Genomic DNA, 27,909 nt, shown 5'->3' on the forward strand with positions numbered 1-27,909 from the left:
AACTCAAAATGGATTAAAGACTTGAATGCAAAACTCAAAACCATAAAACCACAGAAGAAAACCTAGACAATACCATTCAGGACACAGGCATGAGCAAAGATTTTATGATGAAATCGCAAAAAGCAATTGCAACAAAAGCTAAAACTGATAAATAAGATGTAATTAAACTAAAGAGCTTCTGCAAAGCAAAAGAAACTATTATCAGCATGAACAGGCAACCTGCAGAATGGGAGAAAATTTTTGCAATGTACCATCTGACATCATATAATACCCAGAATTTACAAGGAACTTAAACAAATTTACAAGAAAAAAATAAGCAACCCCATCAAAAAGTGGACATGAATGGACACTTCTCAAGAGAAGACATTTATGCAGCCAACAAACCTATGAAAAAAAGCTCAATATTAGTGATCATTAGAGAAATGCAAATCAAAACCACAATGAGATACCATCTCATGCCAGTTAGAATGGCAATTATTAAAAAGTCAAGGAACAACAGATGCTAGAGTGGATGTGGAGAAATAGGAATGCTTTTACACTGTTGGTGGGAATGTAAATTAGTTCAACCACTTCTGACAGTGTGGCAATTCCTCAAGGATCTAGACGCAGAAATATCATTTGAGTCAGCAATCCCACTACTGGGTATATACCCAAAGGAATATAAATCATTCTATTATAAAGATACATGCACACGTATGTTTACTGCAGCACTATTCACAATAGCAAAGATGTGGAACCAACCCAAATGCCTATTAATTATAGACTCGATAAGAAAATGTGGCACACATACACCATGGAATACTATGCAGCCATAAAAATGAATGAGCTCATGTCCTTTGCAGGCAGATGGATGAAGCTGGAAACCATCATCCTCAGCAAACTAACACGGAAACAGAAAACCAAATACCACATGTTCTCACTCATAAGTGGGAGATGAAAAATGAGAACACATGGACACAGAGAGGAGAACAACACACACCAGGGCCTGTCGGTGGGGAAGGGGCAAGGGGAGGGAGAGTGTCAGGACAAATAGCTAATGCATGCAGGGCTTAATACCTAAGTGAGGTTGATATGTGCAGCAAACCATCATGGCACACATTTACCTATATAACAAACATGCATGTTCTGCACATGTATCCTGGAACTTAAAAGTAAAATTAAAAAAAAAAAAAAAGAATAGGACACTAAAATAACAATGTGCTCTTCTAAAAAAAAAAAAAAAAAAAAAAGGTGGGGGAGAGGTTCCAAGATGGCTGAATAGGAACAGCTCCAGTCTACAACTCCCAGCGTGAGCGACGCAGAAGATGGGTGATTTCTGCATTTCCAACTGAGGTACCAGATTCATCTCACTGGGGCTTGTCAGACACTGGGTGCAGCCCACGGAGTGTGAACCGAAGCAGGGTGGGGCATCGCCTTGAAAGCGAAGCCCAAGGGGTCGGGGAATTCCCTTTCCTAGCCAAGGGAATCTATGACAGACGGTACCTGGAAAATTGGGACACTCCCACCCAAATACTGCACTTTTCCAACGGTCTTAGCAACAGCACACAAGCAGATTATATCCTGTACCTGGCTTGGAGGGTCCCAAGCCCACGGAGCCTCCCTCACGGCTAGCACAGCAGTCTGAGATCAAACTGCAAGGTGACAGCAAGGCTGGGGGAGGGGCATCTGCCATTGCTGAGGCTTCAGTAGATAAACAAAGTGGCTGGAAAGCTTGAACTGGAGCCCACCGTAGCTCAAGGAGGCCTGCCTGCCTCTGTAGATGCCACCTCTGGGGACAGGGCATAGCTGAACAAAAGGCAGCAGAAACTTCTGCACACTTAAATGTCCCTGTCTGACAGCTTTGAAGAGAGTAGTGGTTCTCCCTCTCTCCTCCTCCTCAAGTGGGTCCCTCCCTCCTCAAGTGGGTCCCTGCCTCCCAAGTAGCCTAACTGGCAGACAACTCTCAGTAGGGGCCAATGGACACCTCATATAACCGGGTGCCCTCCTGAGATGAAGCTTCCAGTGGAACAATCAGGCAGCAACATTTGCCATTCTGCAATATTTGCTGTTCTGCAGCCTCCACTGGTGATACCCAGGCAAACAGCATCTGGAGTGGACCTCCAGCAAACTCCAACAGACCTGCACCGGAGGGTCCTACTGTTAGAAGGAAAACTAACAAAAGAGAAAGAATATCCACACCAAAACCCCATCTGTACATCACCATGATAAAAGAAAAAAGATAGATAAAACCACAGAGATGGGGAGAAATCAGAGCAGAAAAGCTGAAAATTCTAAAAATCAGAGCACCTCTTCTCCTCCAAAGGAATGCAGCTCCTCGCCAGCAACAGAACAAAGCTGAATGGAGAATGACTTTGATGAGTTGAGAGAAGAAGGCTTCAGATGATCGGTAATAACAAACTACTCCAAGCTAAAGGAGGATGTTCAAACCCATCGCAAAAAAGCTAAAAATCTTCAGAAAAGATTAGATGAATGGCTAACTAGAATAAACAGCATAGAGAAGATCTTAAATGACCTGATGGAGCTGAAAACCATGGCATGAGAACTACCTGACGCATGCAAAAGATTCAGTAGCCAATTCGATCAACTGGAAGAAAGGGTAACAGTGAATGAAGATCAAATGAATGAAATTAAGCAAGAAGAGAAGTTTAGAGAAAAGGACTAAAAAGAAATGAACAAAGCCTCCAAGAAATATGGGACTACATGAAAAGACCAAATCTACGTCTGACTGATGTACCTGAAAGTGACAGGGAGAATGAAACCAAGTTGGAAAACGCTCTTCAGGATATTATCCAGGAGAACTTCCCCAACCTAGCAAGGCAGGCCAACATTCAAATTCAGGAAGTACAGAGAACACCACAAAGATACTCCTCAACAAGAGCAACTGCAAGACACATAATTGTCAGATTCACCAAAGTTGAAATGAAGGAAAAAAATGTTAAAGGCAGCCAGAGATAAAGGTCGGGTTATTCACAAAGAGAAGCCCATCAGACTAACAGCGGATCTCTCGGCAGACACTCTGCAAGCCAGAAGAGAGTAGCGGCCAATATTCAACCTTCTTGAAGAAAAGAATTTTCAACCCAGAATTTCATGTCCAGCCAAACTAAGCTTCAAAAGTGAAGGAGAAATAAAATCCTTTGCAGACAAACAAATGCTGAAAGATTTTGTCACCACCAGGCCTGCCTTACAAGAGCTGCTGAAGGAAGCACTAAACATGGAATGGAACAACTGGTACCAGCCAGTGCAAAAACATGCCAACTTGTACAGACTATCGAGGCTCGGAAGAAACTGCATCAACTAACAAGCAAAATAACCAGCTAACATCATAATGACAGGATCAAATTCACATATAACAATATTAACCTTAAATGAAAATGGGCTAAATGCTCCAATTAAAAGACACAGACTGGCAAATTGGATAAAGAGTCAAGACCCATCAGTGTGCTATATTCAGGAGACCCATATCATGTGGAGAGACACACATAGGCTAAAAATAAAGGGATGGAGGAAGATCTACCAAGCAAATGGAAAACAAAAAAAAGCAGGGGTTGCAATCCTAGTCTCTGATAAAACAGACTTTAAACCAACAAAGATCAGAAGAGACAAAGAAGGCCATTACATAATGGTAAAGGGATCAATTCAACAAGAAGAGCTAACTATCCTAAATATATATGTACCCAATACAGGAGCACTCAGATTCATAAAGAAAGTCCTTAGAGACCTACAAAGAGACTTACACTCCCACAAAATAATAATGGGAGACTTTAACACCCCACTGTCAACATTAGACAGATCAAAGAGATAGAAAGTTAAAAAGGATATCCAGGAATTGAACTCAGCTCTGCACCAAGTAGACCTAATAGACATCTACAGAACTCTCCACCCCAAATCAACAGAATATACATTCTTCTCAGCACCACATTGCACTTATTCCAAAATTGACCACATAGTTGGAAGTAAAGCACTCCTCAGGAAATGTAAAAGAACAGAAATTATAACAAACTGTCTCTCAGACCATAGTGCAATCAAACTAGAACTCAGGATTAAGAAACTCACTCAAAACCACTCAACTACATGGAAACTGAACAACCTGCTCCTGAATGACTACTGGGTACATAACGAAATGAAGGCAGAAATAAAGATGTTCTTTGAAACCAATGAGAACAAAGACACAACATACCAGAATCTCTGGGACACATTCAAAGCAGTATGCAGAGGGAAATTTATAGCACTAAATGCCCACAAGAGAAAGCAGGAAAGATTTAAAATTGACACCCTAACATCACAATTAAAAGAACTAGAGAAGCAAGAGCAAACACATTCAAAAGTTAGCAGAAGGCAAAAAATAACTAAGATCAGAGCAGAACTGAAGGAGATAGAGACACAAAAAAACCCTTCAAAAAAAATCAATGAATCCAGGAGCTGGTTTTTTGAAAAGATCAACAAAATTGATAAACTGATAGCCAGACTAAAAGAAAAGAGAGAAGAATCGAATAGATGTAATAAAAAATGATAAATGGTATATCACCACCAATCCCACAGAAATACAAACTACCATCGGAGAATACTATAAACACCTCTATGCAAATAAACTAGAAAATCTAGAAGAAATGGATAAATTCATGGACACATACACCCTCCCACGACTAAACCAAGAAGAAGCTGAATCCCTGAATAGACCAATATCAGGCTCTGAAATTGAGGCAATAATTAATAGCCTACCAACCAAAAAAAGTCCAGGACCAGAGGGATTCACAGCCAAATTCTATCAGAAGTACAAAGAGGGGCTGGTACCATTACTTCTGAAACTATTCCAATCAACAGAAAAAGAGGGAATCCTCCCTAACTCATTTTATGAGGCCAGCATCATCCTGATACCAAAGCCTGGCAGAAACCCAACAAAAACAGGGAATTTTAGACCAATATTCCTGATGAACATCGATGCAAAAATCCTCAATAAAATACTGGCAAACCGAATACAGCAGCACATCAAAAAGCTTATCCACCACAAACAAGTTGACTTCATCCCTGGGATGCAAGGCTGGTTCAACATATGCAAATCAATAAACGTAATCCCTCATATAAACAGAACCAAAGACAAAAACCACATGATTATCTCAATAGATGCAGAAAAGGCCTTCAATAAAAATTCAACAGCCCTTCATGCTAAAAACTCTCAATAAATTAGGTATTGATGGGACGTATCTCAAAATAATAAGAGCTATTTATGACAAACCCACAGCCAATATCATACTGAATGGGCAAAAACTGGAAGCATTCCTTTTCAAAACTGGCACAAGACAGGGATGCCCTCTTTCACCACTCCTATTCAACAGAGTTTTGGAAGTTCTGGCCAGGGCAATCAGGCAGGAGAAAGAAATAAAGGGTATTCAATTAGGAAAAGAGGAAGTCAAATTGTCCCTGTTTGCAGATGACATGATTGTATATTTAGAAAACCCAATCGTCTTGGCCCAAAATCTCCTTAAGCTGATAAGCAACTTCAGCAAAGTCTCAGGATACAAAATCAATGTGTAAAAATCACAGGCATTCCTATACACCAATAACAGACAAACAGAGAGCCAAATCCTGAGTGAACTCCCATTCACAATTGCTTCAAAGAGAATAAAATACCTAGGAATCCAACTTACAAGGGATGTGAAGGATCTCTTCAAGGAGAACTACAAACCACTGCTCAATGAAATAAAAGAGGACACAAACAAATGGAAGAACATTCCATGGTCATGGACAGGAAGAATCAATATCATGAAAATGGCCATACTGCCCAAGGTAATTTATAGATTCAATGCCATCCCCATCAAGCTACCAATGACTTTCTTCACAGAATTGGATAAAACTACTTTAAAGTTCATATGGAATCAAAAAAGAGCCTGCATTGCCAAGACAATCCTAAGACAAAAGCTGGAGGCACCATGCCACCTGACTTCAAACTGTACTACAAGGCTACAGTAACCAAAACAGCATGGTACTGGTACCAAAACAGAGATATAGACCCATGGAACAGAACAGAGCCCTCAGAAATAATACCACACATCTACAACCATTTGATCTTCGAGAAACCTGACAAAAACAAGAAATGGGGAAACGATTCCCTATTTAATAAATGGTGCTGGGAAAACTGGCTAGCCATATATAGAAAGCTGAAACTGGATCCCTTCCTCACACCTTATACAAAAATTAATTCAAGATGGATTAAAGACTTAAATGTTGGACCTAAAACCATAAAAACCATAGAAGAAAACCTAGGCATTACCATTCAGGACATAGACATGGGCAAGGACTTCATGACTAAAACACCAAAAGCAATGGCAACAAAAGCCAAAATTGACAAATGGGATCTAACTAAACTAAGGAGCTTCTGCACAGCAAAACAAACTACCATCAGAGTGAACAGGCAACCTACAGAAAGGGAGAAACTTTTTACAATCTATCCATCTGACAAAGGGCTAATATCCAGAATCTACAAAGAACTCAAACAAATTTACAAGAAAAAAAACAAACAACCCCATCAAAAAGAGGGCAAAGGATATGAATAGACACTTCTCAAAAGAAGACATTTATGCAGCCCACAGACACATGAAAAAATGCTCATCATCACCGGCCATCAGAGAAATGCAAATCAAAACCACAATGAGATACCATCTCACACCAGTTAGAATGGTGATCATTAAAAAGTCAGGAAACAACAGGTGCTGGAAAGGATGTGGAGAAATAGGAACACTTTTACACTGTTGGTGGGACTGTAAACTACTAGTTCAACCATTGTGGAAGACAGTGCAGCAATTCATCAAGGATCTAGAACTAGAAATACCATTTGACCCAGCCATCCCCTTACTGGGTATACACCCAAAGGATTATAAATCATGCTGCTGTAAAGACACATGCACACATATGTTTACTGCAGTACTATTCACAATAGCAAAGACTTGGAACCAACCCAAATGTCCATCAATGATAGACTGGATGAAGAAAATGTGGCACATATACACCATGGAATACTACGCAGCCATAAAAACGGATGAGTTCATGTCCTTTGTAGGAACATGGATGAAACTGGAAACCATCATTCTGAGCAAACTATCACAAGGCGAAAAAACAAAACACTGCATGTTCTCACTCATAGGTGGGAACTGAACAATGAGAACTCTTGGACACAGGGTGGGGAACATCACACACCAGGGCTTGTTGTGGGGTAGGGTGCTAGGGGAGGGATAGCTTTAGGAGATACACCTAATGTAAATGACGAGTTAATGGGTGCAGCACACCAACATAGCACATGTATACATACGTAACAAACTTGCACGTTCTGCACATGTACCCTAGAACTTAAAGTATAATTAAAAAGAAAAGAAAATGTGGCACATATACACCATGGAATACTATGCAGCCATAAAAAAGTATGAGGTCATGTCGTTTGTAGGGACATGGATGAAGCTGGAAACCATCATTCTCATCAAACTATCACAGGGACAGAAAACCAAACACTGCATGTTCTCACTCATAGGTGAGAACTGAACAATGAGAACACTTGGACACAGGGTGGGGAACATCACACACCGGGGCCTGTCGTGGGGTTGGGGGGGTTAGGGATAGCATTAAGAGATATACCTAATGTAAATGACGAGTTAATGGGTGCAGCACACCAACATGACACACATATACATATGTAAAAAACCCGCATATTGTGCACATGTACCCTAGAACTTAAAGTATAATAAAAAAAATAAAAATAAAAAAAGCTGTTGAATCAAGTTTGGCCTAAAACTGCCTGCTTATGCATTTTAAGTTCAGCCTAAATGTTTCTCTGTACATAGTGAACTATAACCTTGATGGAAGTATAAACAGACTGTAACCTACTCTTGTGCCAATCACCACTGGCCAATTAAAGGGGGCCAACTGTTCAAACTGTGTTCAAATAATGCAAACGGCAAGCTGTAACCAAAACGACTGTTTCTGTACCTCACTTCCACTTTCTGTGCATCATTTTCCTGTTTCTGTTCATAAATCTTCTTCCACCATGTGGCTGTGCTGGAGTTTCTCTGAACCTACTCTGGCTGAGGAGGCTGCTTGATTCACAAAGTGTTCTTTGCTCAGTTAAACTCTGTTAAATTAAAACAAAACAAAACAAAACAAAAAAGCCAGGCACGGTGGCTCATGCCTGTAATCCCAGCACTTTAGTAGGCCAAGGCGGGCAGATCATGAGGTCGGGAGGTCGAGACCGGCCTGGCCAATATAGTGAAACCCCATCTCTACTAAAAATACAAAAATGAGCCAGGCGTGGTGGCACACACCTATAGTCCCAGCTACTCGGGAGGCTGAGGCAAAAGAATTGCTTGAACCCAGGAGGCGGAGGTTGCAGTGAGCCAAGATCATGCCACTGCACTCCAGCCTGGGCGACAGAGTCATGAGACTCTGTCTCAAAAACAAACAAACAAACAACAACAACAAAAAAACCACACAACTTAAATGAAAAATTCAATTTCAACAGAAAGGCTAGAAAATGAAAGCAGAAAAAAATTCCCAGAAAAAAAGATTTTAAAAGGAATAGAAAATAGAACAGATAAGAATGTCCAAGTTCAAATAATAGAATTTCAGAAAGAAAAAAAAAAAAAGAAGATAAGAAATCCAACTATTTTCCCTAAAAGGCATGAATCTTCAAATTTACAATGTCCATCAATACATGTACAATTATTATGTGTCAATTTAAAAAGACATTCATCAAGTACATAAAAGTAGAACTTCATCAAGAAACATCATAACATTTTGGATAATTAAACACCAAAAAAAGACAAAAAAGACTTCTAGAAAAAGGAAAATGAAAAATAAGGCTACTCCATAATGATGACAAAATACATTTCAGCGTAAAAGTTATGCACAAAACTGAGGCAGAAACCCGTTCTGAATAAAGTAGGTGGGAAGGCTCAAAAACAGATGTCTTTAATTAAACTCCTGGACTTTGGTATTTTAATATGCTGAGAGAGGATTTAGTCAATTAGAAAAAAACATGTAGATGGCTTAGCACTGCAGTGACAGCTAAGTACATTGAAAATTGTAGCAACAAACAAAAAAAAAGATTAACTCCAGAGACGGCAAAAATTGTGAAAGAATAGAAAAGTAACAAAAGAATACCACATGGCTCAGCTGTGAAAAGTGTTCACAATAATGTGAATACAGTAAAACATTAAATAAGTCGATTGCACAACAGTATTGCACCGATGGAGAATGAAGGAACTAGGTACCTATGTGTATTTGTATGTTTGGTGGGGAAAGCAGGCAAGAGAGATAAATTGTTGTAATGTAAGTCAATGAACAATTGACAATTTAGCCTTAAGCTAAAAGAAATTATATGCACATTACTTGATAATATAAACACTAAAGAAAACATCAAAAATAGCTGAAAGTAGTCTCTAGAGAGCAAGAAAGGAACTGCTACTTTTTATAATAAACCTTTATGTTTCCTGTATGCATACATAACTCAATGAACAATAAATCAAGTTTTAAATGGACAAATGATATGGAAAGGAACATTACTATCAAGGAAATGGAAATAGCCAATAACCCTATTGCCACAGGAGCAATGAGATGCTCAAACTCAGTGAGATGACACATGAAATATGAATCAAATAAGTAAACATAAATCAAATAAGTAAATATAAATCAAAACAAGATCTTTCATTCATTAGGTTGCCAAAACATTTACAAACTGATTATGCAGTCCTGACAAGAATATAAAAAGGAGGGGATACTTCATACTTCCCATAGACTGCTGGCAAGAAGGTAAAATTCAACTATTTGGAAAAGTAATCTGGCAGGATCTACAAGATATAAAATGTACAGGCCCTCTGACCCAGCAATATCACTTTCAGGACTATCTTACTAAAATTAAAAAGACTAGCAATATAAAGCATTTGATAACCCATACAATCTTTATTTTTCTTATTAATTAATCTAATGAGGCCGGGTGAGGTGGCTGACACATGTAATCCCAGCACTTGGGGAAGCCAAGGCAGGCAGATCGCTTGAGCTCAGGAGTTCAAGACCAGTCTGGGAAACGTGGTGAAACCATGTCTCTGCTAAAAAAATTAACCGGGCAAGGTGGTGCACACCTATAGGTCCCAGCTACTTGGGAGACTGAAGCACGAGAATCACTTGAGCCTGGGAGGCAGACATTGCAGTGAGCCGAGTTCACGCCACAGCACTCCAGCCTGGGCAACAGAGTGAGACCTTGTCTCAAAAAAAAAAAAAAAAAAAAAAAACGACAATAACAAAAAAAAACTAACGAACAAGTTTATTCAAAGTAATTATTGCAAAAAAGTATTTGGTGATTATAGTTTATGAAAAAGTAAATGAGTAACAGAAACGATATAAGGGACAGAAGGGAGGAAATGACTTCTTATAAGGTCATTACGCTAGATGTTTAGTGATACAGTGTTATTTGAAAGAGGACTAAATACAACTAAAACAATATAATTAGCAATTACAACTAATTCCGTTGTAAATGTATATTACAAACTTAACAGCAACCATTAAAAAGAGTGAAAAAAAGTATAATTGATATACTAAGAGAGGAGATAAAATGAAATCACATAGAATGCTCAATCAAAGCCAGATAGGGCAAAAAGAGTAGAACACAAAAAAAGGGCAAAAAATACAGTAAATATTAACCAAATTATATCAATAATTAATTGTTAATGTCATAAATACATCAATAAAAGACTATCAAAGTAGATTAAAAGTCAAGACCCAACTACATGTTGTCTATAAAAATCCCACTTTACACTTTAAACATAAAGACGAAGATAAATTAAAAGGAAAAGGATGGAGGAAAGACATACCATGCTAACAATAATCAAAAGAAAGCTGGAGTAGCTGTATTAGTTTCAGACAAAGCAGACTGCAAAGCAAGGAAAATTATCAAGGGTAAAAAGGAACATTAAATAACAATAAAGGGGTCAATTTTCCAAGAAGACATAACAATCCTTAATGTGTATGCACCTAACAACAAAGCATCAAAATACTTAAATGAAAAACTGATAGAACTGCAGGGAGAAATAGATGAATTCACTAATATAGCTGGAGCTTTCAACATACCTCTATCAGTAATTGACAGATTCAGCAGGATGTCAGTAAGGACAAAGTTGAACCAAACAGTACCATCAATCAGCTGAATATAATTGACATCCAACAATAGTAGAATATATATTATATAAGCTTACACAGATAATTCACTAAGATGTCACTTTCTGGGCCATAAAACATAAAATAAACTTTAAAAACTAGAAATTATATAAAGTGTGCTGTCAGATCTGTAAAAACACAATGGTTGGGAGCAGTGGCTCATGCCTATATTCCCAGTACTTTGGGGGCCGAGGCAGGTGAATCACTTGAGGTCAGGAGTTCCAGACCAGCCTGGCCAGCATGGTGAAAGCCCATCTCTAATAAAAATACAAAAATTAGCCAGGCATGGTGGCATGCACCTGTAGTCCCAGCTACTTGAGCTACTTGGGAGGCTGAGGCACTAAAATCACTTGAACCCAGAAGGTGGAGTTTGCAGTGAGCAAAGATTGTGCTATTGTACTCCAGCCTGGGCGACAGAGCAAGATTTCATCTCAAAAAAAAAAAAAAAAAAAAAAAAAAACCACAAGGGTCAAAGAAATCTCAAGAGAAAATAAAAATATTTTGAACTAAATGAAAAATGAAGATACAACTTATCAAAACTATGAGATGTAGGAAAGATGTGGTTTAGAGGGAAATTTATAGCATTAAGTACAAATATAAAAGTACAAATATTATAAAAAAAGAAGAGCTAACACGAATCATCTAAGCTTCCACCATAGAAAACTAGGAAGAGAAAATTAAATCCAAAGTAAGAAGAAATAAAAATTAGAAGAGAAATCAATAAAATTAAAAACATGAAATCAATAGAGAAAAATCAACAAAACCAGAAGTTAGTTTTTTGAAAAGAACAGTAAAATTTATAAGCCTCTAGTCAGTTTAACTAAGAAAAAAAAAAAAGAGAAGACACAAATTACTAACATCAGAAGTGAAAGAGGAGCCATCACTACTCATTTCAATGATATTAACAGGATAAGGAAATATTATGAACAATTCTGTGCCCACAGATTTGATAATTTAGATAAATTCACCAATTCCTTGAAAGACATATTTTGCCAACATTCACATAAGAGCAAGTAGACAATCTGAATAGGCCTCTGTTTATTAAATAAATTGAATGAATGACTAATAACCTTCCAAACTAGAAAACACCAGGCTAAAATTGGTTTGCTGGTGAATTTTATAAAATATTTTATGAAGAAATTAAACCAATTCTGTGTCATATCCTCCAGAAGATAGAAAGAATAACTTCTCATTTATTATAAGGTCACCATTCCAATAATACCAAAACCAGCCAAAGATTACAAATTCTACAGACTGATATATCTCATGAACATAGAGGCAAAAATACTCAATAAATATTAGCAAATGAAAGCCAACAAAGTGTAGGAATGATTTATACATCATGAACAAGTGGGATTTATTTCAGGTATGTAAAACTGGCTCAACATTTGAACATCAATTAATGTAATATCAACAAGCTAAATAAGAAAAAGAGCATTTATTGCAGTGTTATTTATGGAGAGAAAATTCCTAGACACAATCTGATGTTCACTAAGAGGGAAATGTTTGAATAAATTGTGGTACAGCTATACACAAAAGTGTAATGCAGACATTAAAAATCATGTTTCATTCTGTATTCACCTAAGAAAATTCCCATAGTTATAAAATAAATCAAGCTGCAGGGTAATGTATAAAATATAATACCATTTTTGTAAAGAGAAGATAAAAATATGACTGTTTATATGTAGGTTTGTCTGATTATAAGCACAGAGAAAGTCTAGAAGTGTAAACACAAAAATATTACCATTGGTTAAGTGAGAAAATAGGAACTAGAGGAGGAAGAAAAAATAGCTAGCTTCTTTGCACGACTTTGGTTTGACTTAATCATGTGTGACAAAAGTCTGTAAGTGAAAATACAAGGGAGCAGATAATGGGGGAGTAAGGAAACCCATCGAGAGTGAACTCTCCTATTCTTATTTTGAAATTACAGACGTCAAGTTCTACTCTGCCTGCATAGTCCATAATCCTGGTTACTCCAACTTTTTTAGATCATTTAATATATTATTAGCGGCTTGTCAGAAAACCAAACTATAACTGGAATAATTATCCGGATTTAAAATAGCACATACCTTTCTTCAGAAGAGTTCATATTTGCTCCATAAAGGAGTAAAATAAGCCCTTCTTCTACAGATGCAATTCTTGCCAAAATACCAGCTATATGAATTAAAGCTGTCTCAGAGCAATTTGGAGATGCCTGTACATTATTAAAAAGAAAACAAGACAAATCACATAATTTTATGACATGCTAACATATCACAGACTAAAATCCGAGGATTGTAAGTAGTCTTATAAAGTTATATTACAACAAAAAACAAGCTTAATGATTTGTTTGGCTGTGAAATAATACGTCTGAAAAAAATGTGTTATTAGATTATATTCTTTTACCAGCCCAACTGATGAAGCAAATAAATACAGATTTTTTTCACCCAAACTATTGAGAATTGCTGCTTTTGTTACAGTTTTATATATAATTCTGGTTGGCAAATGTAGTAGCTCTTGTATTTCCACTTTGCCCTTTATTTCCCACCCACTGGGCTCCTGAGTATCCAATATAATTACATTATATATGGTATCTAACACACTGCCATCCCTTCTAAGTGTGTCATCCTCTTACACACATGTTTGCATCATGAATGTACATCCAACTAGGGATAGCCAATTCATGGGCTGGTCAATAGGCAATAATGTCACCTAATAAGAAAACAAAGACTGAACTAACCATATTTGCTCACTTTTGCTTTCAAATGGAAGTACTAAAATACCTTTGCCAATATATTACAAAGCAGCACAAAGCACATACTGAAAACCGGAGAGCCATGTTAATGCTGGAGTGTATCTACAGTATTATAATTCCTGCTCTTTGTGGGGTCTGCTTATTTACCTGTACCTGCATGGATGCCAACACACATATTATCTATAATACATTTGAAAACGTAAATGTTGCAACCAATACATTCTAATAAATTTAGTGGGCTAGCCTAACTAATGATTAGTCAGGTATACTCACCTAAAGAAGTCCTAATTATTACTAATCATACTGTTTAGCATGAATAGCACTACTCATACTACTTAGCACAAAAAGTATATCACTTTTCATATTAAATATCTTTCTTAAAACAACTTCTCTCCTTAGAATACATTCCTTCTCTCACATATGAGACTATATATATATATATATTCTCTCATGTCTATATAGATATAAACACAGTATTTTAAAACTTTCTATTCCTCATTTTAAATATTTTTTGTTTAAAGGTCTGCCTTGCCTATTAGAGTAGGCTTCTTACAGGCAATAAACATGTATTATTCACTTCTATATTTGCAGTACCCAGCAGAGAGCTAATGATATAGTAGAGGTTCAATGGTTGATGCTGGATGTCTTAAATTAGATACTGAGTGTCCACTATGTGCCAGAGGGCTACTGTCAAGAATAAATAATTCAAGCATAATGTAAGTACAACTGCAGAATTACATAACATGGGAACACAGAGAAAAAAGCCACCTAACTTTGCAAAGGAGAACTGGGAGGAAATTTCAAAGATAAACTCTAGTCTAAAGGGGAATTTTTCATATGGACCAAGTGTAAAATTTTCTAGGGTGAAGAAAAACCATACAAACACAAGGAGATATAATAACCTTATTTAGAAAGTGCAAACTATCTATTATAACTGGACTATATAAGAAAGAAAGTAATTAGGGGACAGAAAACTTGGCATTTGCCAAGTTAACCTAGCAAGCAACAAGCAGAAAAGTATGTGACAGCCCATTGATGGGTGAACATAAGAGGAAGATGAAAACAGTAAAAACACCTCAAAATAGATACGAAAAAGCAAAAGCTTTTAACCTATTGATAAGCCTTAAAAATCACTGCCGAGAAGCTTAAGTCATACAAGCAGAGGGAGGTACTGAACAGACACCCAAACTAGTAACAATAGCAACTCTGCCACTTGCTAAATGTCTGACCTAGAGCAAGTCACTTATTTCAGCCTCAGTTGTGATTATTAAATTATATAATGTAGGGGAATATATTGTGCAAACTGTAAAGAGACATACATCTGTTCAAATTGGAATTCTATATAAGTGTTCTCTCTAAAGTAGTTCTTCTTAATATAAAACAGACTTGGTTACTAAGGAAAATAATCGCATTTCCAAAACCTATAACAATGCCATAAAACAAATAACAAAACATTTATGAGATTTATTAGATTTGTGAAACAAATAACTTCTTAATAGAATAACTTTTCTAAGTTATTTGCATCAGCAGATCTAGTCCGATTAAAAAAAAACTTAGATATTCTATGTTCTTTCCCTCTGCATATCATAATAAATCAATCAACTGCATAAGCTATAATTTAATAATAAATAAAAATATATATCAACACAAAATACATTCATATATGGAAGGACAGCATAATAAAATATTTCAAATTTAGAAATAAAGTCCCACTGAGTATACACTAATACCCAGGTAAGACACTCTTTTTCTCCTTAGTAAATAATACCAACCTCATTTCCTTTCATTAAATTGTGAATAGGCTGAAGAAGTGTCTCTATTACAATGTTGTTATATAAGCATTCCACTGCACATTCTTTTTGATCACAGAGTATCCATAGAACTTCAGTCACCATACTTGCAGGAGAGTAATTCTCTAATAAACAATAAATATTTTTTAATACCAAAACATTAAATACTCAGAACTCTTTTATGTTAGCTGTTGTTGTTCCAAAAAGTTCAACATCAAAGTTAATTCAGTACTTCAAAAGTCATACAACTCAATATCCAAAGGAAGATGTACTACCAAATTATAACCTGACTTAGGGGAATCTCAATTGGCTTAAAATAAAAAGCAAGCAAATGACAACAAACATGAATGCCAAAAGACGAGAATACAAAATTATTTACTGTCCGACATTAAATTACTGCTTAATATTAAAGATTTGGTCTGAAGCAAATGTACAGCCTTTTTCCTCCTAGAAAACATGTTTTTCTCCCTAGAATACACTTTTACCATACTCATATTTATTTTTGATTAAATAATATATTCAAGTATTGAGCCTACAAGAAAATTACACTCAAACAAGAAAATGGGAAAAAGGAGGCAGAAGAGAATGGAAATTTCATAAACTTTTATAGACACTAGTATACTTCTTGTATTACCATAAAGCCAATGAAAACAAAGATCATTTTTTATATTTTCTTTCAAAATATAGTATATACAGGAAAACACAATACACAAAAGTGTAACATGGTTGGAATCATCACTGAATTAAATGATTTTCAGTTTCATAAATTGACAAATTTTCAGATATATAATCTAATATCCTCAAAACAATAGTTTTTAATGTAAGATTGTCCTAGTAAGATACAACACTTTAGTATTTAGACACTGTATGTCTATGCATTATTGGTGTGTTTTATTATTAAGTGTTTTACTTTGGAAACTATTCTAAGATGAAAGTTCTTAACTTATGTTACAATATTCCATAGTCAATAAACACGCTGACTTCAGGTCAATATCTGACAAAAAGAAAATGGAAAAGGAAAGTTCAGTGATTTTTCAACCAGCTCCAAGTGAGAAACCCTGTTTACAAGGACAGATATTAGTGATGAGCATATGGTCATTCTTTCACTCATCCAATCATCTTCTATTTATTAAGTGCCTAATACATACCAGACACTGTACTAGGAACTAACTATGAACAGAAAAGTAAATAAGACAAAAACAGTCCACATCATGGTAAACCAATATATAAACAAGTATTTAGAACAAAGAAAGATGATTTTAATCATAAAGGATGTCTATGCTGTAAGAGTAGATAGTCAGAAGACCTAAGCTAGTTCTTTATACACGTAAATGCTGTAAAGACAGAAAAAAGTCTGAGAACCACTGTGAAGATCAATAGGCTAATACAATTGCTTGGATAAAACCTATTAGTTTCATATTTTTTTAAATAGATTCAGAAGGTACATGTGTCAGCTTGTTACATGGATATACTGAATAATGGTGAGATTTGGGCTTCTGGTGTACCCATCACCTGAACAGTGAACACTGTACTGAATAATAACCTACCAGTTGATAGATATGTTATAGCACTAATATACAGCCCAAACCATTTTTTTCTTTGATTCACTTGAGTTCGTCTCAGAATTTGTGTCAGCAATTCAAGGGTTATTTCCTAGTTTTAGAACACTGTATGTCTATGCACACTGGTGTGTTTTATTATTAAGTGTTTTACTTTGGAAACTATTCTTGATACTCAAAGGAAAAATATAAGTTATTTTTTAAATGTTAATATTTTAGAACATTTTTAAAAGCTAGTCAACAGCCATAAAACTAAAAGGCATTTTTCTGAAAAACAAGAACGGTTTTTTTTTATTCTTCAATAAAAGAAGACCCTGAAAAGACTGAAGTTTTGGATGTAAGCCAAAACAAGTGAGTTGATCAAAACATTTTAGAAAGTATAAAGAATGGAAAATAACAGGAAAAAAAAATCACATTATGACCTATCATCAAATATCCCCCAGTATCATGTCTTGAGAACATTTTGATCTTAATAAAGAACATCATTAAAATTCTCAGTGATACTGATTCTAAATAAAAAAAGTAGTAGAGTGGAAACATCTTAAAACATCAGTGAACAAAATTAAATTTCATGGCTTACTTCAGGACCAATGTAATTTCTCTTAATACTGTATCTTAATGAAACCTACTTACCAAAGTAGGTCAGGCACTCAAAACATCTAGACAATAGAATACTTAAATATTTTTAGATGTTTTATATTTCTCTATTTAAAATAGAAACAGAATTACCTGAATGGGCAGCTGATGTCATCTTTGGACAACTTGGTGAGTAATAGATAAGTTGGGTAAAAAGAACAAGCAGATCTATGAGGGATACCAAACCTTTAAAAAGAAAATAAAGAGAAAATTAATTTCTAGCATATTCTTTCAACTTAGAGAAATTTAACTGAGCTTTCATCCATCTATATAGTTGAGTTTTTGTACAGACTACGAGGCAATCAGGAAGAAGGGAGCTATAATCTCAGATAGAAGACTCCAGAACAAATTACATACAAATTAAAACACGGCAAGGCAAGCAATGCTGTAGGTGCCATGTAAAGGTACAGTTTTACCACTTATTTTGAACCAATCACTTAAGATAAACCTATGCTAGGAAGATGTATGAATCTGATCAAGGCTATTTGAGTTTATTCAATTAGGAGTAGTAAAATTCAGCTTACCAAGTTGGTCCAGCTGACTTATCTACACAAAATTGTAGAACAGGGCTTAGCAAACTTTCTCTTTAAAGGACTCCAGAGCAAATATTTTAGATCTTGTGGCCAAATGGTCTCTGTCACAAATACTCAAGTCTGCCATGGTAGCACTAAGTATACGTAGATGATATGCAAATGAATGAGTATGGCTATTTTCCAATAAAACTTTGTGTGCACTAAAATTTAATGTATATTTCTCACATATCACAAAACACCCTTTTCTGAACAATTTAAAAAGATAAAAACCATTCTTAGCTCACAACTGTACAAACAAGATAGTGGACCAAATGTGGCCATAGACAAAATTTATCAACTCTTGCTATAGAGGGTTACATTAAAAGAGTCTCGTGAAATCACATGTGAAACTTAAAGGTGAAAGTTGACCTATGCTAATATAGTAGAATAAACCTCTAGAAACTCAATTTTCAGGTGGTCTATAATATCTGGTAGGCCAAAATGTAGATGTTAAAAGTCAATATAAAATGATAAATAAATTATAGATGATAGACATATAAATGTAAGCTGAATACTGCACCAACATCACAAGTATACATCAGTATATTTCTGTAAAGTTCAACAGTATCCTATAAAATAATAGCTCTTTTATTAAAAGTCAATTATCTACTGAGTGCTCATTATGCATAGAATTATGTGGCACTACCATGGAAACTACAAGAGATGTATATAAGGCAATGTCTTTTCTCAAGGAGCTCACAATCAATGAGAAGAAAAGATTTAGAGAAATAAAAAAGCTACAAAACAGTATAAAAGAATATTCAAAATAAATATACTGTGTAACAGGGTCAGCAAACTATAGCCATTGTGGGCTGATTTCATAAGGCTCACAAGATAAGAATGGATTTCACATTTTTTAAATGTGTCAGAGGTCTGCAAAACCATGCCCAGATTCAATGATTCACTAAGAAGACTCAGAGGATTCAACATATAACTGAATTCACAGCTATGATTTATTATAACAAAAGGATACAAAGCAAAATCAAAGGGCAAAAGTGCATGGGTTGAAGTCCAGAGCTAACCAGTATAAACTTCTAAGTGTCCTCTCCTGGTTGAGTCATACAGAATACACTTAATTATTTCAGCAGCAAGTTATGACAACACATGTGAAATGTCATCTACCAGGAAAATTCATTAGAGACCCAGTCCCTTAGGTTTTTGGGGGATCTAAGCATGTAAGCACACTCTACCTAGCACATGCCAAAATTTTAAACTCCCAAAAGAAAACCAGGTACAAGGGGTGGAGCCAAGATGGCCAAATAGGAACAGCTCCAGTCCACAGCTCCCAGCATGAGCGACGCAGAAGACGGGTGATTTCTGCATATCCAACTGAGCCTTGAAGAGAGTAGTGGTTCTTTCAGCACGCAGCTGGACATCCGAGAACTGACAGACTGCCTCCTCAAGTGGGTCCCTGACCCCCAAGTAGCCTAACTAGAAGGCAACTCCCAGTAGGGGCAGACTGACACCTCACATGGCCAGGTACTCCTCTAAGACAAAACTTCCAAAGGAACAATCAGGCAGCAACATCTGCTGTTCACCAATATCCGCTGTTCTGCAGCCTCTGCTGCTGATACCCAGGCAAACAGGGTCTGGAGTGGACCTCCAGCAAACTACAACAGACCTGCAGCTGAGGGTCCTGACTGTTAGAAGGAAAACTAACAAACAGAAAGGACATCCACACCAAAACCCCATCTGTACGTCACAATCATCAAAGACCAAAGGTAGATAAAACCACAAAGATGGGGAAAAAACAGAGGAGAAAAACTGGAAACTCTAAAAATCAGAGCGCCTCTCCTCCTCCAAAGGAATGCAGCTCCTAACCAGCAACGGAACAAAGCTGGATGGAGAATGACTTTGACGAGTTGAGAGAGGAAGGCTTCAGAAGATCAAACTACTTCAAACTAAAGGAGGAAGTTTGAACCCATGGCAAAGAAGTTGAAAACCTTGAAAAAAAATTGGACAAATGGCTAACTAGAATAACCAATGCAGAGAAGTCCTTAAAGGACCTGATGGAGCTGAAAACCACAGCACAAGAACTACGTGATGAATGCATAAGCCTCAGTAGCCGATTTGATCAACTGGAAGAAATGGTATCAGTGATGGAAGATGAAATGAATGAAATGAAGCGAGAAGAGAAGTTTAGAGAAAAAAGAATAAAAAGAAACGAACAAAGCCGCCAAGAAATATGGGACTATATGAAAAGACCAAATCTATGTCTGACTGGTATACCTGAAAGTGATGGGGAGAATGGAACCAAGTTGGAAAACACTCTGCAGGATATTATCCAGGAGAACTTCCCCAATCTAGCAAGGCAAGCCAACATTCAAATTCAGGAAATACAGAGAACGCCACAAAGATACTCCTCGAGAAGAGCAACTCCAAGACACATAATTGTCAGATTCACCAAAGTTCAAATGAAGGAAAAAATGTAAAGGGCAGCCAGAGAGAAAGGTCGGGTTACCCACAAAGGGAAGCCCACAAAGGGAAGCCCATCAGACTAACAGTTGATCTCTCAGCAGAAACTCTACAAGCCAGAAGAGAGTGGGGGCCAATATTCAACATTCTTAAAGAAAAGAATTTTCAACACAGAATTTCATATCCAGCCAAACTAAGCTTCAAAAGGGAAGGAGAAATAAAATTCTTTACAGACAAGCAAATGCTGAGAGATTTTGTCACCACCAGGCCTGCCCTAAAAGAGCTCCTGAAGGAAGCACTAAATATGGAAAGGAACAACCGGTACCAGCCACGGCAAAAACATGCCAAATTGTAGAGACCATCAAGGCCAGGTAGAAACTGCATCAACTAACGAGCAAAATAACCAGCTAACATCATAATGACAGGATCAAATTCACATATAACAATATTAACCTTAAATGAAAATGGGCTAAATGCTCCAATTAAAAGACACACACAAGCAAATTAGATAAAGAGTCAAGGCCCATCAGTGTGCTGTATTCAGGAAACCCATCTAACGTACAGAGAAACACATAGGCTGAAAATAAAAGGATGGAGGAAGATCTACCAAGCAAATGGAAAACAAAAAAAGGCAGGGGTTGCAATCCTAGTCTCTAATAAAACAGACTTTAAACCAACAAAGATCAGAAGAGACAAAGAAGGCCATTACATAATGGTAAAGGGATCAATTCAACAAGAAGACCTAACTATCCTAAATATATATGCACCCAATACAGGAGCACCCAGATTCATAAAGCAAGTCCTTAGAGACCTACAAAGAGACTTACACTCCCACACAATAATAATGGGAGACTTTAACACCCCACTGTCAACATTAGATGGATCAACAAGACGGAAAGTTAACAAAGATATCCAGGAATTGAACTCAGCTCTGCACCAAGCAGACCTAATAGACATCTACAGAACTCTCCACCCCAAATCAACAGAATATACATTCTTCCCAACACCACACCGCACTTATTCCAAATTGACCACATAGTTGGAAGTAAAGCACTCATCAGCAAATGTAAAAGAACAGAAATTACAACAAACTGTCTCTCAGACCACAGTGCAATCAAACTAGAACTCAGGATTAGGAAACTCACTCAAAACTGCTCATCTATATGGAAACTGAACAACCTGCCCCTGAATGACTACTGGGTACATAATGAAATGAAGGCAGAAATAAAGATGTTCTTTGAAACCAATGAGAACAAAGACACAACATACCAGAATCTCTGGGACACATTCAAAACAGTGTGTAGAGGGAAATTTATAGCACTAAATGCCCACAAGAGAAAGCAGGAAAGATCTAAAATTGACACCCTAACATCACAATTAAAAGAACTAGAAAAGCAAGAGCAAACACATTCAAAAGCTAGCAGAAGGCAAGAAATAACTAAGACCAGGGCAGAACTGAAGGAAATAAAGACACAAAAAACTCTTCAAAAAATTAATGAATCCAGGAGCTGGTTTTTTGAAAGGATCAACAAAATTGATAAACTGCTAGCAAGACTAATAAAGAAGAAAAGAGAGAAGAATCAAATAGACACAATAAAAAATGATAAAGGGGATATCACCACCAATCCCACAGAAATACAAACTACCATCAGAGAATACTATAAACACCTCTACACAAATAAACTAGAAAATCTAGAAGAAATGGATAAATTCCTCAACACATACACCCTCCCAAGACTAAATCAGGAAGAAGTTGAATCTCTGAATAGACCAATAACAGGCTCTGAAATTCAGGCAATAATTAATAGCCTACCAACCAAAAAAAGTCCAGGACCAGGTGGATTTACAGCCGAATTCTACCAGAGGTACAAGGAGGAGCTGGTACCATTCCTTCTAAAACTATTCCAATCAACAGAAAAAGAGGGAATCCTCTCTAACTCATTTTATGAGGCCAGCATCATCCTGATACCAAAGCCTGGCAGAGACAACAACAAAAAAAAGAGAATTTTAGACCAATATCCCTGATGAACATCGATGCAAAAATCCTCAATAAAATACTGGCAAACCAAATCCAGTAGCACATCAAAAAGCTTATCCACCACAATCAAGTGGGCTTCACCCCTGGGATGCAAGGCTAGCTCAACATACGCAAATCAATAAACGTAATCCAGCATATAAACAGAACCAATGACAAAAACCATATGATTATCTCAATAGATGCAGAAAAGGCCTTTGACAAAATTCAACAGCCCTTCATGCTAAAAACTCTCAATAAATTAGGTATTGATGGGACGTATCTCAAAATAATAAGAGCTATCTATGACAAACCCACAGCCAATATCATACTGAATGGGCAAAAACTGGAAGCATTCCTTTTCAAAACTGGCACAAGACAGGGATGCCCTCTCTCACCACTCCTATTCAACAGTGTTGGAAGTTCTGGCAAGGGCAATCAGGCAGGAGAAAGAAATAAAGGGTATTCAATCAGGAAAAGAGGAAGTCAAATTGTCCCTGTTTGCAGATTACATGATTGTATATCTAGAAAACCCCATCATCTCAGCCCAGAATCTCCTTAAGCTGATAGGCAACTTCAGCAAAGTCTCAGGATACAAAATCAATGTGCAAAAATCACAGGCATTCCTATACACCAATAACAGACAAACAGAGAGCCAAATCATGAGTGAACTCCCATTCACAATTGCTTCAAAGGGAATAAAATACCTAGGAATCCAACTTATGAGGGACGTGAAGGACCTCCTCAAGGAGAACTACAAACCACTGCTCAATGAAATAAAAGAGGATACAAACAAATGGAAGAACATTCCATGCTCATGGGTAGGAAGAATCAATATCATGACAATGGCCATACTGCCCAAGGCAATTTATAGATTCAATCCCATCCCCATTAAGCTACCAATGACTTTCCTCACAGAATTGGAAAAAACTACTTTAAAGTTCATATAGAACCAAAAAAGAGCCCGCATTTCCAAGTCAATCCTAAGCCAAAAGAACAAAGCTGGAGGCATCAGGCTACCTGACTTCAAACTATACTACAAGGCTACAGTAACCAAAACAGCATGGTACTGGTACCAAAACAGAGATATAGATCAATGGAACAGAACAGAGCCCTCAGAAATAATGCCGCATATCTACAACCATCTGATCTTTGCCAAACCTGACAAAAACAAGAAATGGGGAAACGATTCCCTATTTAATAAATGGTGCTGGGAAAACTGGATAGACATGTGTAGAAAGCTGAAACTGGATCCCTTCCTTACACCTTATACAAAAATTAATTCAAGGTGGATTAAAGACTTAAATGTTAGACCTAAAACCCTAAAAACCCTAGAAGAAAACCTAGGCAATACCATTCAGGACATAGGCATGGGCAAAGACTTCATGTCTAAAACACCAAAAGCAATGGCAACAAAAGCCAAAATTGACAAATGGGATCTAATTAAGCTAAAGAGCTTCTGCACAGCAAAAGAAACTACCATCAGAGTCAACGGGCAACCTACAGAATGGGAAAAAAGTTTTGCAATCTACCCATCTGACAAAGGGCTAATATCCAGAATCCACAATGAACTCAAACAAATTTACAAGAAAAAAACAAACAACCCCATCAAAAAGTGGGCGAAGGATATGAACAGACACTTCTCAAAAGAAGACATTTATGCAGCCAAAAGACACATGAAAAATGCTCATCATCACTGGCCATCAGAGAAATGCAAATCAAAACCACAATGAGATACCATCTCACACCAGTTAGAATGGCGATCATTAAAAAGTCAGGAAACAACAGGTGCTGGAGAGGATGTGGAGAAATAGGAACACTTTTACACTGTTGGTGGGACTGTAAACTAGTTCAACCATTGTGGAAGTCAGTGTGGCGATTCCTCAGGGATCTTGAACTAGAAATACCATTTGACCCAGCAGTCCCATTACTGGGTATATACCCAAAGGATTATAAATCATGCTGCTATAAAGACACATGCACACGTATGTTTATTGCAGCACTATTCACAATAGCAAAGACTTGGAACCAACTCAAATGTCCAACAATGATAGACTGGATTAAGAAAATGTGGCACATATACACCATGGAATACTATGCAGCCATAAAAAATGATGAGTTCATGTCCTTTGTAGGGACATGGATGAAGCTGGAAACCATCATTCTCAGCAAACTATCTCAAGGACAAAAAACCAAACACCACATGTCCTCACTCATAGGTGGGAACTGAACAATGAGAACACATGGACACAGGAAGGGGAACATCACACACTGGGGCCTGTTGTGGGGTGGGGGGAGGGTGGAGGGATAGCATTAGGAGATATACCTAATGTTAAATGATGAGTTAATGGGTGCAGTATGCCAACATGGCACATGTATACATACGTAACTAACCTGCACGTTGTGCACGTGTACCCTAAAACTTAAAGTATAATAAAAAAAAAAAAAGGAAAGAAAACCAGGTACTCCACATAAATCACACTGTACAGTTTAGGCGGTGATCAGTGCACAGTTGAGGCACTCATCAGTTCTAGGAATAATAGGAAATCTAAGTTCCTAGGTCCCAGCCAAGGTCCAACCTTGCAAGCTGGCCTTTCTAAGGATAGCTGTTTCAGGCCTGCTACATTAATTCTTTTTTGTACACACACAGAGAGAATATACAAAAGCAGTATGTGGTCATAACAGCCCAAAATATTTACTATGTGGTGCTTTACAAAAAAAAAACAAAAAAACAAAAAAAACAGTTTGCTGGTCCCTGCTATATACTATATTCTTAGTTACCATTTTTACTTCCCTTAAGAGTTTAAGTATATACTAACAGCATGTGCTGAAGTTTGATGGGGAAAAAGTAAATGAGACTTAGGGTAAAAATTATATGGTAATATACAAAATGACACAGGGCTTTGCAGTTTATAAAACAGTATTTGCAACCTCATTTCTCGTAATCACAAAAATTCTGTAAGTTAAATATTACTGATTTCACTATTCAATTTTTACAGATAAAGAAATGGAAACAACAAAGGTTAAGTGATTTTCCCAAAAGATCACTGCTAGTTTATAATGGAATGAGAACTTAAACAAGGTCTTCTAGCTCTAAATCTATATCTGGATCCCTAAAGGCTGAAGGAATAATTAAAAAAAAAATACATGTAGAAAGAAGCATATACTGAAAACTAAAAGAAAACAAAGACTTCGAAGTGTATAAGCTATCAATAGACTAAAAGGTATGTAGCTAAGTACTGTAGAAAGGAACATGCCAAATTTCCAAGTTTGAATACTCCACCATATATAAATCTTAGCATATCTCAACAAATTTATTTCTCCTAATTGTACTTACCTTTTTTATTCTTCAGCTTAATAGGAAATAGTTTTCTGCCTTGTTTATAGATCAATAATCTTCCTAAAAGGCACAGTGAGTGAATGAAATAAATATATTGTAATTCTTGTCCTAAGTAGTAGAAAGTTTTCTGCTTGTTTCCTTAAAAGAGAAGCAAACATGAACATTTATTTAGTATCATTATATTTTACAGTACCTGTCTTCATTCCCTTCTAGACATTAAACAAGGCTACAGGCTAGAATGGAGACATTATTGGTCAAAAATTTTTTAATTATTTGTTTTCCTTATTGTTTCCTAAGATCCTTTACAATAAATCCCCAAAGAAAAGCAATCATCTTAAAAAGCAGCCTCAGAAAAGAATAGTATACATATAGTGTCCATTCTAAAATAAATACCATAAGACTGCCACTGAAGAGGAACTTCAAAAGTAAGTTAAAGGCAGAAGAAAGTTAATAGAAAATGTTAGTTACTGTTTAATTCCACCAATTAAAAGCCAATATTACAAAAGATCATATTAACAAGCACGTCTAAGTGAAATTAGAATCTCTACGATATAGACATTTCCCAATATGTATTTGTCATTCACACATATATACACAGAAGATAACAGAATTAAGACACCAATCTAAAACAAAACATCTCTTCTTTGCAGGCTAAGAAAAGGAAATATTGATTAGGGCACATATGTATTTGCATACAAAGAAGCAAGACATTTAGAGAATTCGTATCTGCAAAGTTCTATTTTTCTTAGTGAAAGAGTAAGCAAGGGCTCCTCCTCCTGAGAGAGAATTGGGCAGGGGCAAAGCAGAAGGTTCGATGAGACTGACAAGGACTTGTAATAGCTGTTATGGAACGCTGAAGAAAGAACATCTAGGAGGATTCCAAAGCAACAGAGAGAGCAGCTGAAGTTAGAAAATATATATTTACTCTCAAGCCATGTCATATACTCTCTGCTCAATTTCTTGAGTACCAGAAAAGATAGAGAATTGAATTGACCTAAAGTTGGGCAACTGCAGGCAGAAAACTCTGAAAGAGAAATGAGCAAGAATTTTTTTAAAAACATGGCAAAAAAAAAAAAATGTAATGAAGCACCCTGAGGTCTTTAGTACATAGAGAAGAGAGCAAAACCATGAAGGGCTAAGAAAGTAATGAGGGGAAAGGAGCTAAATATTACATTTTAATATCAAGAAATTAGAAAAATCTGTAAGTTTGTAAATGAGATAACATATGAACTTATATGTCCTCTTCCTTCTCTTGAAGAATAAATTATAACTTCTACACTTTCTCCTCCCCTACAAAACACTAGCTTTTGAAACCCATTAACTATTGGTCTATCACCATCTCCCTTGCTTTGAGTTAGATAAAGAAATTCACCTGAGAATGAAGAAAAGTATAAGATATCATCATACTCTCAAAGGAGCTTACTATATGCTTAAGGAAACAACATAAAAACAACAGAACAATAAAAGCTATCAGGTTCACGTGGCCAATTGTGTGATATAAGCAAGAGCAAGAAAAATTCAGAATAGGCAGGGAGGCCTTGAAATTTAAAATACAGTTTCTGCAGGGCGCAGTGGCTCATGCCTGTAATCCCAGTGCTTTGGGAGGCCGAGGTGGGTGGATCACGAGGTCAGGAGTTCAAGAGCAGCCTGGCCAGC

At 36.6% G+C, this 27,909-nt stretch overlaps 1 protein-coding gene across 3 annotated transcripts in view; it reads right to left on the reverse strand.

Annotated features, from left to right (window-relative positions):
* Positions 1–27,909, reverse strand: part of TBC1D32 (TBC1 domain family member 32) — a 249,792-nt gene that overhangs the window by 180,904 nt on the left and 40,979 nt on the right. For all 3 annotated transcript variants that reach the window (XM_004044609.4, XM_055389796.2, XM_055389797.2), the window contains exons 13-16: positions 26,251–26,391; positions 18,006–18,098; positions 15,700–15,842; positions 13,263–13,387 (exon numbers count right to left, since the gene is read on the reverse strand). In XM_004044609.4, coding sequence (XP_004044657.2) covers positions 13,263–13,387; positions 15,700–15,842; positions 18,006–18,098; positions 26,251–26,391 — 502 coding nt within the window. The remainder of the gene's footprint in view (positions 1–13,262; positions 13,388–15,699; positions 15,843–18,005; positions 18,099–26,250; positions 26,392–27,909) is intronic.

This window comes from Gorilla gorilla, chromosome 5 (genome assembly GCF_029281585.2).
Source record: "Gorilla gorilla gorilla isolate KB3781 chromosome 5, NHGRI_mGorGor1-v2.1_pri, whole genome shotgun sequence".
Classification (NCBI taxonomy): Eukaryota; Metazoa; Chordata; class Mammalia; order Primates; family Hominidae; genus Gorilla; species Gorilla gorilla.